The sequence below is a fragment of the Armigeres subalbatus genome, chromosome 3, assembly GCF_024139115.2.
Source record: "Armigeres subalbatus isolate Guangzhou_Male chromosome 3, GZ_Asu_2, whole genome shotgun sequence".
Classification (NCBI taxonomy): Eukaryota; Metazoa; Arthropoda; class Insecta; order Diptera; family Culicidae; genus Armigeres; species Armigeres subalbatus.
In genome coordinates this window covers 352134425-352151032 of record NC_085141.1, presented here as the reverse complement: position 1 = coordinate 352151032, position 16608 = coordinate 352134425, and the positions used below count along the sequence as shown (strand labels likewise).

At 36.5% G+C, this 16608-nt stretch overlaps 1 protein-coding gene across 1 annotated transcript in view; it reads right to left on the bottom strand.

Moving 5' to 3' along the window:
• LOC134226062 (protein O-mannosyltransferase 1) overlaps positions 1-16107 on the bottom strand; it is a 34819-nt gene extending 18712 nt beyond the window's left edge. Inside the window, exons 1-2 of the mRNA XM_062706581.1 lie at positions 15530-16107; positions 15031-15196 (exon numbers count right to left, since the gene is read on the bottom strand). Of these exons, the coding sequence (XP_062562565.1) occupies positions 15031-15196; positions 15530-15891 (528 nt within the window). The 5' untranslated portion in view covers positions 15892-16107. The remainder of the gene's footprint in view (positions 1-15030; positions 15197-15529) is intronic.
• Between the last annotated feature and the right edge of the window lie 501 nt (positions 16108-16608).

Here is a 16608-nt window from a genome sequence, read left to right as displayed (position 1 = left end):
GTCATCTGGTGCAGCAGAACTTCATTTTTTCAAGAGGCTCGCTCTATCGGAGCGACTTGAGTAAATTTCGGTTGTAAAGGGGTCCATTACTGGCATCCACTCCCTACTTCGAAAATTTCGTCGGAAATACCCACGGAAATTGTTTCAGGAAAATCTTCCGGAATTCCCTTATTACTTAACAAATTTCTTCATGATTTCTTTCGGAAATGACTTTGGAAATATTTGCGGAAATAGGTTTAGGAATTCCTTTGAACTTTTTTAGAAATTGCTTTAGCAATTTTTTCCGGAAGTTCTTAAATAAATTCTACCAGTATTCAGTATATTATTATTGGATTTCTTACGAAACTTCTTCAAAACTTCATCCAGGAATTCTTTCGAATTTTCGGACATTCCTCCGGAAATTCAATTCGGATATTCCTTGCATATTTTTTGCGGGAGTCATTCAGAAATTCTTTTAGGATCATTCGGATTTATATATTCGGAGTTTTTGCCTTTCTCGTATACTAAGTATACGGTAAAGGCTATATGATCGCTCCAAAAACAAACTTTTTATAGAAGGCCCGGAGACCCATAGTGTTATATACCAATCGACTCAGTTCGACGAATCGAGGTGATGTCTGTGTGTGTGTGTATGTGTGTGTGTATGTGTGTGTGTGTGTGCGCAAAACTACTCAACAAAATGTCACTCATTTTTCGGACACTTATCCTCAACCGATTTGCTCGCAACAAGTTGCATTCGACGCAAAATCCTGTCCCATTGATTCCTATTTCAAATTGGCCAGATCGGACTATGGGATCGAAAGTTATGGCCAAAATACAAAATCATACGAAAAAATCGCGTAAAAAATGTCACTCATTTTTCGGGCACTTATCCTCAACCGATTTGCTCGCAACAAGTTGCATTCGACGCAGAATCCTGTTCTATTGTTTCCTATTTCAAATTGGCCAGATCGGACTATGGGATCGAAAGTTATGGCCAAAATACAAAATCCTACGAAAAAATCGCGTAAAAAATGTCACTCATTTTTCGGACACTTATCCTCAACCGATTTGCTCGCAACAAAATGCATTCGACGCAAAATCCTGTCCCATTGTTTCCTATTTGAAATTGGCCAGATCGGACTATGGGATCGAAAGTTATGGCCAAAATACAAAATCATACGAAAAAATCGCGTAAAAATGTCACTCATTTTTCGGGCACTTATCCTCAACCGATTTGCTCGCAACAAGTAGCATTCGACGCAGAATCCTGTCCCATTGTTTCCTATTTGAAATTGGCCAGATCGGACTATGGGATCAAAAGTTATGGCCAAAATACAAATTCATACAAAAAAATCGCGTAAAAAATGTCACTCATTTTCGGACACTTATCCTCAACCGATTTGCTCGCAACAAGTTGCATTCGACGCAGAATCCTGTCTCATTGTTTCCTATTTGAAATTGGCCAGATCGGACTATGGGATCGAGAGTTATGGCCAAAATACAAATTCATACGAAAATATTGCGTAAGAAATGTCACTCATTTTTCAGGCACTTATTCTCAACCGATTTGCTCGCAACAAATTGCATTCGACGCAAAATCCTTTCCCATTGTTTCCTATTGAAAATTGGACAGGTCGGACTATGGGATCTGAAGTTATGACCAAAATACCTTTTTTCATGAAAATCACTAAAAATGTCACCTATTTTTCGGCCACCTAACCTTAATCAATTCACACGCAACAAGTTGCATTCGACGCAGAATCCTGTCCCATTGTTTCCTATTGAAAATTGGCTAGATCGGACTATGGCAGTGGTGCTCAGCACTTTGGGCGTTTTTCCCTTAATTTACTTCTCACACCATAAAATGAGCTTAACCCATACAAATTAGCACTTGGTCGAAAGCTTTCAAATATATCTATCTGCTGAGGGTAATAAAACGGATGTTGGTGTTAAATTCACTCCGAACCAAACGATCAAAGCAAAACAAAAGTGCGGCCCGCAGACGCAGGGTAATTTTACTTTGATCAAGTCGTACGGAATGATTTTACCACCAATATTCGTTTTAATATCCTCTGCTGATCGACATATTTGAAAGCTTTCGTCCAAGTACTAACTTTCAGGATGAAAGCTCATTTTATTGTGTGATAAGCAAATTAAGGCAAAAACACACAAAATGCTGAGCACCACTGAACTATGGGATCGGAAGTTATGGCCGAAACACCATTTTAGCCTTTTTATACGAAAAGGCTGTATGTTCGCTCCAAAAACCAAACTTTTACAGAAGGCCTGGAGACCCATAGTGTTATATACCAATCAATTCAGCTCGACGAACTGAGATGATGTCTCTGTCTCTCCCACTTCATACGGGAGTTTGGCAGAAAGACGGTCATGAGATTTATATCATAACAAATATTGCCCTCCGCTCGCGTGATGGGAATGACATTTTCTTTTTTTTTTGTGTAGTCGGAGCTTCAGTTCAACTAACATCCAAAAGTGATATCCTTAAAATATATGACTGGGTGAAATAAAACAGGGTTATGTACGTCAAAAAGATTGGAAAAGGAAACAAAAATGTCGAAATTCTTATTAGCATATTGTAGATCAAGCTGAAAACCGAACCGAGGTCCCGCGAAATCGCATTTTCTCGCATTTCCGGATGTTGCAACTGCATCGCGAGTAGTGCGCAACTGTGCCATAGTCGGGCACCACTCGCGATGCAGTTGCGACATCCGGAAATGGGACAAAATACAGTCACTCTCAAAATTGAGCGTACACCATAGATTAGATGAATATATTCGAAAATTCCAAAGGAAATTTAATTGTTGGCTCGGTTGTTTTTAATGCATTTCAATATTCATCCCTTCCTTCAATGTATGCGTACATAAAATGGTTGAAATTTTTTTTCTAAATTTCATTTATTTGAAAATAATCTCAAAATACGCCTATCAGATGTGACAAAATTGAGCGTACAGCTAATGTTTTTCTATAAAATTTCTTATTATAAACACGATTAATGTATTTTAAAATTGTTTTTTCATGATTATATTTATAATAATAAACATCCGCTACTTAAACATTCAATGTTTTAAAATTAAACCATGTTTTAATCAAAATGGCGAACAAGTAAGATGTATAAACAATGTTATTTAACAATTCAATGCTGCTGGGCAAAATAGATGCTTTAAGATATGGATTTCACCGGCATCGTGCCTTATATATGATAGACAATCGAAATCGAGCGAGACATACGATAAATTTGGGAAAATTCAGTCGGTAAATGATGAAATCAGATGTAAACATACAAAGAAAACGACAAAGTCGATGTATAGGTAGCTTATAAGCTCAGGACACTCATTAATAATAATATTACTAAAAGAGCAGCACACGGATACATTATAAGATGTCATATCATATTTGAAGACTCAGTCACCGTAGGAACAAATTTGGTTGAATCATTTAAATTCACCAAGATATCATTAAATAAGCTGCCAAACTCTTAAAAAAGTTTATTTTACTCGCCACATGGAAATCATCCAATTGCATCCCTTATGGTAACAGATCGTGGAGTTTAATCCAAATTTAATTATGAAATTACGATTTGAGGCTATATTTACAATATTTAATCAGAAGTGCTCTACGGGGTTGAAAAGCTGTTTTTATGTTCGGTACCTTAACATGCACCTTGTACTTTTAGAATTTGACTGTGAATGATTGGATTCAATAATATTACTCTTAATGAAATACCTGAGACAATAATCGAGCTTTAAAACAAATTTAAGTTAAAAAAAATTCTAAATTTGAATTATGTCATTCCTAACATTTGTCGTTTTCTCTGTATGTTTACATATATTTTCATCATTTACCGACTGAATTTTGACAAATTAATCGTATGTCTCACTTGATTTCGATTATCTATCATATATAAGATACTATGCCGGTGAAACATACAAATTAAAGCATTTATTTTGCCCACAGGCATTGAATTGTTAAAAAGCAATGTTCTTACTTCTCACTTGTTCGCCATTTTGACCAAAACATGGTTTAATTTCAAAACATTGAATGTTGAAGTAGCGGATGTTTATTATTAAAAATATAATCATGAAAAAACAATATTAAAATACATTAATCGTGTTTATAATAAGAAATTTTATAGAAAAACATTAGCTGTACGCTCAATTTTGTCACATCTAATAGGCGTATTTTGAGATTATTTTCAAATAAATGAACTTTAGAGAAACAATTTCAACAATTTTATGTACGCATACATTGAAGGAAGGGATGAATATTGAAATGCATTAAAAACAACCGAGCTAACTATTGAATTTCCTTTGAAATTTTCGAATGTAGTCAACTAATCCATACTGTACGCTCAATTTTGAGAGTGACTGTATGATTTTCGGTTTTCAACTGGATCTACAATATCTTTGCCATAAATAATCTGATTTTTATAGAACGGACAAAGAAATTTGTCTTTTTTACTCCTAGCCACTAGATCATCTTTTTTCAAGCACACACATTTTACGAAGGTCGAGAAAGGCACCATCACCGCTAGGTGGATTAATCTGGGTTTTTTTCGTAAATTTCATGTGGACATTCCTCTAAAATTTCATTTAGAAACTCTTCCGAAAATGCCTTTGGTATTTCCTATATCAGGAATTTCATATGGTTGTACTAAAAGAATTTCCGAAGGATTTCCTGGAGGAAGATTCTAAGGCATTCCCGAAGAAATTTTTTAAAAGGAATTTAAAAGAAGTTTCCAAATAAAATTCTAATAGAATCTCTGAAGAAAATTCTAAAAGAATTCATAAAGTAATTTCGGAAGAAATTTTCTTGGAATTGCTTATTTGAATTTTTAAAAGAAAGTCTTGAGGAATCTCCAAAAGAATTGCTGGATTTATCTCCGAAATAATTTCCAGAAAAAGTACTCGGAGGAATGCCCAAAGATATTCTTGAACTAATTCAATGTCGGAAATGCCTTCATTAACAATTCGTTCGTAAACTCTTAAGGAAATTCCTAGAAATTGGAAATTGCTGGAAATTGCGGGGGAATTACTGAAGAAATTTCCGAGGTAATGGAAATTACGATGGTATCCAAAGGAACACCTGAAATAATTTTTGATGTTTTTGGGAAAACATTTCAAAGAATTTCTAGAGACCTTTTAAATTAGACGATTGCATTGCATTTTATATACGATGAAATGCAATACAAATTTCGTAATATTAGAAATTGCCTGACATTTTTTAAAATTGATTTATTGCTTGATCTATTACGTCTCCAATTGTAGTTCTTAAACTGACCCCAAATTATAAATGAACCAATTACCATGGGGAATCGAAATCCGTACACACCTCTACCTCCAATTTTTTTTGCTAAACCAATTTTAATCTTTACATTCATTAATTTATTTTCTCGGTGAACGAAACGCTCTTTTATGTTTCAGACTTCATAGTTCAGCCAAATTTACAATAGACGAATTTCGCGCCAACTCTTCTATGGGGCTGGCAGCACCATCTCAGAATCGAATGAAACTTGGTGGGCATAAAGATATGGTATTTCTAAGCCACTCTGCATACTTAGTTTTTCAAAAATTGTCAAGAGTAACATTTGATGAGGGCTTAATTTTTTTTCATGGATTTTTTATAAATCGATGTAACTCTAAAATGACAAGACCAACAAAAACGTGGTGTATGGCGGACTGTCGTGAAATTCCCAGAAGTTTTTTGGAAAAATAAAATACCGATTTCTACACTGAAAAAAATTAGTTTTAAAAATTAAAATCGATATTATAAAAAAAACCTCATCTCAGAAATCGATGAAATTTTTTCTGCAGATAGGTATTTTAATTATCTAACTTTTCTGGGAATAATGTTCCTGTGACATATTTAAGGAAAAAAAGTTTTTCTACCAAAAACTTTTTTCATGTCCATATTGAGTGAAAACTTATCAGCGTGTTTTATGCCTACAGCGCCAATTATAGGTTCAGCAGCCTATCATTAACCAACGACACATTTTGGAAGTAAAAAAATTGTTTGGGAAGCAATTTAGCATAATCTAACATAATTGTGGACCAGCATTTGAAAAGGGTTTATGTTTAATTTGACTTTTTGTATGGAAGTAACTTAAAAACAATTACATAAAAATAATTACTTTGAAAACGGGCAATGTTGCCGAAACGAAACTGAAGTGATATTTATTTGTAATAGTGGAAAAGAAGATGTTATTTTTCAGCAAAGGCTACCACTGAACGGTGTAATTTAGAAACCGTTATAAAGCCTGTAGATGATTTTGTATCGTATTTTATTGAAAAAATTGATAAACTTATAACTTATGACATTATGTGCAAACAGCAATACACTTGTACTGTTAGATCTCTCTGAAAATTATTCATTCACTAGTTGACCCGGCAGACGTTGTCCTGCATAGTAGGCGAAAAAGCGCACTGTAAAATGCCCATGCAAAATTTCCATATGAATCTTAGTTTTAGTTTTTCACGATTTACTCAACTTTACTCGTGATTTTAGCATTAGAAAATATCATATAAACCCGTCGGAAACTATGGCGAACATATCTGCTGAAGGAATGAAGAAAATCCATTCAGCCGTTTTCGAGTTATGCGGATACGAACACAGACCATTTCATTTTTATTATATAGATTATCCAAAATGCTGCTCAAGGTTGGAATAATTCCCGGGCAACAATACATCCATTCGAAGTTTACTGAAAGAAACGGTTAATTAGAAAACGTTAGCTTTATTAATCAGAAGTAATGACCCATGACACAAAAGCTGTTCACTTATTCATTTTAAAATTAATTGACTTTTTGAAACAGTCGATCGATTTTACAAAAATTACTTTTGTGTCTGGGTGAGCTGCAGCACATTATAAAAATAAAAGAAACTTTGCAAGTCTGTGTAATTTAAATTCAAAACATGGCTTAGAAGCAGAATGGCACTTTTTTACAACATCGCACGGAAAAGGCCCTTGCGAAGCTATTGGTGGCACTCTCAAACGAATGGCAAAACGAGCAACTCTTGCCAAAGATTATGGAAATACTATCAAGACTCATCGAGAGTTTTACGAATGGGCGAATCGGCACGTTTTCAATCAAACAAAAATATCACTATATTACATTTCTGTTATATCACGAATGAGCAATACCGCCATCGGGGGTGGCAATGGGTCTGGGGGTGAGAATGGGTCTTCGCTCTCACCGTGAGCATGGAGGGCGTAGAGCAAAAACGTTCAAAAAGGTCTCTTATATTTTTGTCTTCTTGTAGATACATCCATTCTACAAGCATTCTAAGTACAGTAATATCCCGATTTTATCACCCCCATGGTGAATTTTGAGGTGATAAAACAGGGTATGTGACAAAATCGGAAAAAAATTATTTTCAATTTTTTACTTCATTTCACAAATATGAATCACTTTATGCCTTGGAAAGGAAAAATGCGTGAACGGTATCCATAATTTCTTTTTGAAAATGCTTACAGAATCCTTCACAGTTACTCAGAAGTCATTTATAATAAACTACAGGTGGGGAAAGTTATTTCATGAAAATCAATGTTTGCGGTATTATTTATGGAAATAAAAAGAGCGACTAAAATTTTCAAATTTTTTTGGGGTGACAAAATCGGGTCGAAAACGTGATAAAATCGGGACGTGATAAAATCGGGTCGAAAAGGTGATAAAATCGGGGGTAGACAAAATCGGGGGTAGACAAAATCGGGGAGTGACAAAATCGGGTTGACACTGTAGTTGAAACAGTGACCCATTCTCACCCCCATTTGACCCATTGTCACCCCCGACGACGGTACTCAACAAGAGTTTGATGAACTTTTCAAAAAAGCAAAAACTATAATTGGCACACAAAAGCTTCATTCTTTTATACCAATCGCTCATTATTAAATTCTGGGTAAAAAATATTCCAACTCAGATGAAGACCCAAAAGTCTTTGAATTGTTCGACTAAGTTTACAAATTAATGAGTATTCAAGTATAAATAAGAATTAAATGTAGTAACAAATAAAATTGAAGAAAAAATTCAAAAATGCGGAAAATGTATTATTCTTTAAATGTGCGTTTACCGGAAATCCCCCCAATGAAATTACCTACCGAGCTTCATCGTTTAGAATCAAAATGTTTATCTGATAAAAAAAATCGACCTCCAATTTTTTTTGCTAAACCAATTTTAATCTTTACATTCATTAATTTATTTTCTCGGTGAACGAAACGCTCTTTTATGTTTCAGACTTCATAGTTCAGACAAATTTACAATAGTCCATCAAACATCACAATTTTGTAAATCTGGTCATTTGTGTGTAACATTGATATAAGTAATCTAGGAAAATATACGCCCTTTTAAAATGTTGGTCCACATTAATGTTAGATTATGCTAAATTGCTTCCTAAACAAATTTTTATACTTCCAAAATGTGTCGTTGGTTAATGATAGGCTGCTGAACCTATAATTGGCGCTGTAGGCATAAAACACGCTGATAAATTTTCACTCAATATGGACATGAAAAAAGTTTTTGTTAGAAAAACTTTTTTTCCTTAAATATGTCACAGGAACATTATTCCCAGAAAAGTTAGATAATTAAAATACCTATCTGCAGAAAAAATTTCATCGATTTCTGAGATGAGGTTTTTTGTAATATTGATTTTAATTTTTAAAACAAATTTTTTTCAGTGTAGAAATCGGTATTTTAAATTTTGGATATTTTTTCAAAAAACTTCTGGGAATTTCACGACAGTCCGCCATACAACACTTTTTTGTAGGTCTTGTCATTTTAGAGTTACATCGATTTATAAAAAATCCATGAAAAAAAATTAAGCCCTCATCAAATGTTACTCTTAACAATTTTTGAAAAACTAAGTATGCAGAGTGGCTTAGAAATACCATATCTTTATGCCCACCAAGTTTCATTCGATTCTGAGATGGTGCTGCCAACCGCTGGTCGAGTTGGCGCGAAATTCGTCTAACTTCGATTGGCGACGGCGCGTTTTTCGTAGAGCTGCATGTTGTTAGTTTGGCCGTGTTGCTGGTTTGAAAAGTTGGTATTAAGCAATATACATGAATATTTGAGTTTTAGTTTTTTGGCACAAAATTAATTTATAAATTATTCTCAAGGGTTGTACAGATTAAAAACTGTTGATTTTAGGCATTATCATTCACTTTTCTGTCATTTTAGATCTTAAACTCTTTTTTTAATTAGCAAAAAACTTCTATGTGCTAGTCATTTGCTTCTCTTACATAAATAATGGATGGAACGGATAGAAAAACATCAAGTTTCGATACATGATATCTGGAAGATTTTGTACCAAACTAATTTGGCTGCACTGGCGACCACCTCGTCAGAGCAACCGACTAAAAAACAACAAGGCAGTCTCAATTGAATTGTCACTTGCTTCTCTTACATAAATAATGGAAGGAACGGATAGAAAAACATCAAGTTTTGATACATGATATCTGGAAGATTTTGTACCAAACTAATTTGGCTGCACTGGCGACCACCTCGTCAGAGCAACCGACTAAAAAACAGCAAGGCAGTCTCAATTGAATTGTCACATCCTATCCTAGTTTATGCCCACCAAGTTTCATTCGATTCTGAGATGGTGCTGCCAGCCCCATAGAAGTGTTGGCGCGAAATTCGTCAGTATGTAAAAAAGGGTCTGGAAAATTGAAAACAAATGCACGAAGGCCTACCAAATATGTAAATTGTGGCAGATGAATTGACTAAACTACCACTGTAAATAGTAAAATATGAACCTTGAAAAGCGATGCCTTTGTTTTGTATTCCGTTTATCTTACTTCATTAAAGCCCCAAACACAATACAACGGAACGGCGACGGAAACGGAAAATTTGACAGTTAGCCCATATATTTTCTGTCAAATTTGCCGTTTCCGTCGCCGTTCCGTTGTATTGCGTTTGGGGCTTAATGGTTATTTGCAATTAAACCGCACTTAATATTGATGCAATTATGTTCTACACGCATAAAAATTGAACCAGAAACTATGCGTTTGGTGGGTGGCGATTTGTTTTTGATTTATATTTTTTTATTTCAAAGCCTACTTTCCATCTCAATACAGCTTTCCATGCTCGGTAATGGCGGCTTGTCGGTGTGTAAAAATCAATCAGTCACTGTACTTTTTGACACTAGCTGGAGGATAACTCACTGGCGAAAAGGCCTTTTTTCCCTTCCCCTCGCCCAGAAACGCCAGTGAGCTTTCCTCCAGCTAGTGTCAAACAGTACAGTGATCGATTGATTTTTACACAGCAGCAAGCCGCCATTACCGAGCGTGGAAAGCTGGATGGCCTAAAATCAAGTATATGAACACGGTAAGATAAATTATTTGTAAATTAATTACTTTAAATCCACTATAATTTATTGATTTCTCTTGAAGTGAACGGATTTTGGTGCTGTTAAGTACACGAAATGAATAATTAACAAGAGAATATGGATCAGAACAATCAACGCATTGCAATTCTCTCAACTTTTAACAATTGGTAGCACATGTAGGCTCTAATAGTAATCTGGATCAGTACTGGAATTTCTCATTTTCAATAAGAGATGTCACGCGATGTTTACATATCTGCCCCTTTCAAAATCTATTGAAACGCGAAGGATGAATGGCATGCTACAAAAATCTCACAAAATATTTCTTCCGTGACAGGTCATGAAAGTGTACAATATCTGCTTTATTTTTGTGTTTTGTTTATTTTCACTTTCATCTCGGTGAATTAAAGAAGTATGATTAATTTATCGACTAGTCACTATTTTTCGCATGTATCTATTAAAATAACTTATAAATTTAAATTTTAAAATAAAGCGCAACATCCTTTCATTACTGCCTTTCATGCGAAATTGATCAAAGTACCCACGATTCTTTCATTTGGTCGCCTGAAATAGAAAAAAGCGCTTTGCTCTCTGTCTTATGACGATCACGATCTTTTCCAGTACTGATCTGGATATACACCCAGGTTTTTTTTTACGCGGTTGGAATTCATTAATTTCTCGGTTAACCTGAACTTTTACAGCTTTTCAAATACCCCCTGAATTTTCTTTGATTTTATGTGAATTTTTGGTGGGGTTAACTCATTGCTTCATTGACCCTGAAGGTCTTAAACGACCAAAACCAAACCGTGTAAAAAAAAACCTGGGTGTATCATAGTAGCCTAAAGCAAGGGAAAGCAGAAGAGAGGGCAGTTAGTCTTTGTCTTGGTCTTTGTGAATAAAAGAGCACGGTCGCAAATATTATAATATAAATTGCTGCAGCGATTGAAAACACGGACCAACAGTTAAGAGATTTGAAGGAAAGTTGCAGGGACATACGTGATACACCCGTTTATGAGATCGGTAGCACACGCAATATTCCAACTATAAATGTCGCGTTGGCATGGGTAAGGCATCTGGTGAACCCAGAATTTGTCTGGATTTACGACGCGTGAATGAGGCTGTAGTTCGGGAGCATTTTCCCATGCCAGTTGTAGATAAGTACTTTGCAAGATTAGGAAAAGGACAGATGTGGAGTAAACTGGATATCCGAGAAGCGTTCCATAAAGTATAGAGCTTGACGAGGATTCGAGAGACATCACAACATTCATAACCAAGGGTTATTCAGGCTCAAGCGGGATCCTTTCGGATTGGTAACAGCTCCAGAAATCTTCCAACGCATTATGGAAGAAATGATTTCAGGTTGTGAGGATACTTATTGGTACTTAGACGATGTCAAAGGTATAAAATTTGAATGGAATCGGAAGCACAGTGAAGCATTTACTGAAATCAAAGAGAAGTTAGCGTCAGCAGCCAAGCTTGGTTTTTTTTTCTGTAACGGACAAAACAATTGTAATCGCCGATGCAAGTCCATCGGGTCTGGGAGCAGTTTTATGTCAAGAAAATAAGGATGGGGTATCACGCGTTATATGTTTTGCATCAAAATCTCTAACGGATTCTGAACGTCGATACTGCCAGACAGAAAGAGAGGCATTGGCGCTGGTTTGGAGTGTTGAACGGTTTAAAATGTATTTGTATGGGAGACGTTTCGATCTGATGACGGATTGCAAAGCATTGCAATATTCGTTTGCACCAAAATCGAAACCGTGTGCTAGAATCGAACGATGAGTATTACGTTTACAATCCTTCGATTATTAAGTGATACATATTCCATCCCGGGGAATATTGCAGATTGTCTTTCTCGTCTATCAAATGTACCATCACAAGCTTTTGATCCAGAGGAGGAATTGATAGTAAAAGAAATAGCATAAATGGCGGGTTCATCGGTAGCATTGAAGTGGGATGAAATTAAAGATGAAAGTGAGAAAGATAAAGAAATATCCGAAGTAATATACATGCTGAAAACTGGAGAAAAACAGAGTATTCCTTTGGTTTTCAAAGTAATTATAAACGAATTGTCTATTATCGATACCGTTCTATTGAGAATAGACCGAATTGTCATACCACGGAGTCTACGAAACCGTATATTACAAATTGGCCATGAAGGTCATCCGGGCGTAAGGATGATGAAAAGCCATTTGAGAACAAATGTTTGATGGCCGAAAATGAACTACGATATAGACAAATTCGTTAAACAATGCAAAGGTTGTACTTTAGTATCTACGCCGAATCCTCCAGAACCAATGATAAGCCGAGAACTTCCGACTCAACCGTGGGTCGATGTCGCGGTGGACTTTCTGGGTCCGCTTCCTGAGAGTCAATATTTACTGGTTGTTGTTGATTATTATAGTCGCTTTATGGAAGTCTCAGAAATGAAGGAAATAACTGCTTCAGACACTACACTGCCAAAAATATTTATATAAGATATATGTGTCGCCGTTATAGATTTTTGCAATAGCTCCACCCTAATATAATCGATATAGAACCACACATAAATTAAATAATTGTTAATTCGAGACCACAGAAGAATTCCGCGAATTTTGCGAAGATAGCGGTATTAAACTCATTAATACGATACCATACTGGCCTGCAATGAATGGAGAGATTGAACGGCAGAACAGATCGCTTCTTAAGAGGCTTAGAATTGCACAGGAACTTGGAAAGGAATGGAGAACGGAGCTACGAAAATATCTTTTAACGTATCATTCCACTAACCACAGCACTACTGGAAAATCACTTGCTGAGCTTATGTTCGGGCGCAAGATTAGGTGCAAGTTACTCGTAATTCCACCAATGATATCAGAAGATGGCGAAATACGCGATCGCGACAGAATTTTGAAGGAAAAGGGCAAAGTATATGCAGATAACAGAAGAAAAGCTAGGGAGAGTGACATCGATGCGACCACGTTCTGGCGAATAGAATGAAAAAGAACAGCATGCTGGAGGCAGACTTCTCCCCAGAAGAATTCGAAGTAATAATAAAAGTAGGCGGGGACATAACAATTCGATCGCGTGAATTTGGGAAAGAATATCGCAGAGTGGTAAATTATTTGAAAAAGATTCTACCACATGACCCAGCCGATACATCAAGAAATATGGATTGTAAGAATCAGAGAGAGATACGTGTGAGAACCGAACCAGTGAAGTACAAGGATTATATACCACATTAATATAATAAAAGCTATGGGGATTGTAGGGTCTAATAGTCATCTGGATAGATCATAGTAAAATCTTTTGGCCGAAAATGTAATTTTGCCGATATGTATATACGGCCGTCATGTCATTGTCATTTGGCCAAACGGTTTATACGGCCGAACTAAGCAAAGTGAAAAGAGCGAAGTTAAAAATGAGAAGCAAGAAATAAGGTGGGAGCAATGAGTAGTGAGGCACCAACTTCTCACTTTTTTAAAAACTTTATTGTCGTTTCTTTTACTTATAACTTATTACTTATTATTCGTCATTTCCAGCTTCTCGCTCTGCATTTTTCACTTTTGACAGTGAAAGGTCTCAGTCCTCACTTCTTATTTCTCATTTCTCGCTTCGCACTTTTCACTATTAATAGTGAGAAGTAAGAAATTGAGGGTGAAAAGTGAAAAGTGAGAAATGATAAGTAAATAATTAACTAGAAGTTGAAAGTGAGACGTTTCTCTTCTAATTTCTCACTTCTCATTTCTTTCTCTTCACTTCTCGGTTATTTTTCATCACTTCACTATTGTTCGGCCAAACGACATTTTCGGCCTTATAACCCATTTAGCTAACGTCATTTATGGTTGTATAACACTTCCGGTCAAATGACATTTTCAGCTAAATGGTCCACTTTTCCAAACGACCAGTTCAGCCAAGCGACATTTTCACAATTATTTCCGTGGAAATTCACACAATCTGTTGCTATGAGTTTTTCGGCAATATAAGCAGTTGAGCTCTAAGAAAAGAAGCATTATGTATCATTTCACCTCATTGAAAATTAAAACATTACTATAAATGAAGTCGTAGTTGAATTTTTTTTTTCGAAATAATTATTTCTTGCAATTCGCTCCACCACCGCTCATTTTTTACGTTGTGGATTCCAAATCACTTCTGTACATATCTAGGTACATATAAACTTTATTATTCAAGCGGATAAATTGGCATTACATGCCAACCGGCAGCTCGGAAACAAATATACTCTGTACCAAATTTAATGTGTTAACGAATTTCGTTTCATGTTCACGTATAAGCCGTTGAACAAACAATATTACGTGCATCTTGACGGATGCAAATGCCGAGGCAAACCACTTTCAGTTTCATCGATGCCTTCTAATAACAGAAAGGTGTAAATATCATCGTCCCGTCGCGACAAACCATCGTGCCGTCATCAGTTACAGCATCTTCATTTCGTTTTGTCAAATTTCCACCACGGGTGATGGAATTAAATATTGACTCATTTTGCATAACCTTTTCCACAGCAGCACTCTCATCTAACGAGCATGAATACAGTTCAGCTAACAAGTGGCTCGTGGTAATAAATGAGCCCGTCACGGTTAAGTTAATCTTCTGCCGAAAACTGGTCTTACTTGTATTTCAAATGTTAAATGTAATTCACCGAGATCTCTTCAAACTGGTTTTACCATCTTTAGAATCCACACAATAGTGTTCACGGTTTGATAAACTTACCGCATCGTATTCGCTGCCGATTTTTGAGAACTCAAATTTTCCACTGTACCCCACAGCACTGGCTGCACCCGCTATCAGCATCTTCCCCAGAGGGGGATGCTGATCGAAATAGAATGTATTTCGGAGGTATAACGATGCAAATCGGCCATAGTGTATTTCGTCGAACCTAAAAGAAAGATACGCACATGATCATCGACTGATCCGATTGGATACGCATTCACCAAATCCGCAAGTCAGAGGTTCTCAAACTGTTAGGCTGGTGACATTTTCAGTGGGTACCCGGACTGAAGCATTGCATTGATTGAATTGCAAAAACTTAAGATACCCAAAGCAATATAAAATCTAGATAATCATTTCGAGCTAAAGTTGGCCTGTTAATTTAGCTTTCTTGTGACACACTGCTGCCACTGAACTATTTTCCTTGTCATGAGATAGCGATTCGTCACAAAACAATTTTGGGAACCTCAGTCTAAAACGCAAACAAAAAAAAAACACTCACACGACCCCATTCGGGTGGCTGAGCCTGAAGAAGCGTGTCACGAACGACAGCACAAACAGCACCACCGAGGCCCCGTCCAGCTGAACCCGTATCACGAATCGGGGCTCATGGTTGTTATCGGATTTCACACTTTCGCGCACTTCCCCTGCTGCACTGCCGCCAGCTGATGCGGATGATTTGGATTTGAGATTTTCGGGTTCGTCGCCGTCGTTGCGTTGCAGTTTCTGACTAGTGTCCCCGTTACGATCACGGGCGGTGCTAATTTCCGCATTTCTCACTTCCTCGGTGACGGACTTTCCTTTTCGATGCGCTTTGCGGTTGCGCAAGTTCGAATCCTCAAGTGGGTCGGTGATTGTTTCCATGCCGTCTTTGTGATATTTAGGACCGCTTAAACTCTAGATCGACACGACATTGGATTTCGCGAAAATTTAAATGCCACCCCAGCTGAAGGTGTGGAAGAAGTGCGTGCGTGGGAACTGTGGTTGAGCAATGTCTTTGAATTAAGACAATAAGAATGTGGTGAAACACATCTCAACACATCAGAAAGTCAAACAGGACTGGACAGCGAGATCGCAATGCTTGTGAATGGAACAGAGAGTGAATGGTGCGTGCTCTTGTAGTTGAATGAAGCAAGAGCAATGTCAAGTAAACTAGCGAACTAAGTGTGTTGGTGAACGATCGAGTCCGGTAGCGATCGAGGAAGTGCGTTCAATGTAAGCAATAGCACGGAAAGTATTTAAGTCTATTTTCAGAAAATTTTGGATTCCAGGGACTTCCGAAGTGTTGTAAGTGGCTGAAATCGGTTATCGATCTAGTTTAATATTTTGTGTACAGGGTGTTCAATAAGTTCGAGTACACTTTCAAAAAATGTTTAAAAATTGTAATTAAATTATTTCTTTTCCCGGTTACATTTCATTGAAAGTAGGATTTCTTACCTCATTCCCGGTCTAACATGCATACGATTGCATTATTTAATTGATATTTATGACAGAAAGCAACTTTTCCTGAATTTCGTGGGCCGTGCAATACTGCAAAGGGATTCACTTCTGCTTAAAAATAGCTTTTCTTGGTAAACATCG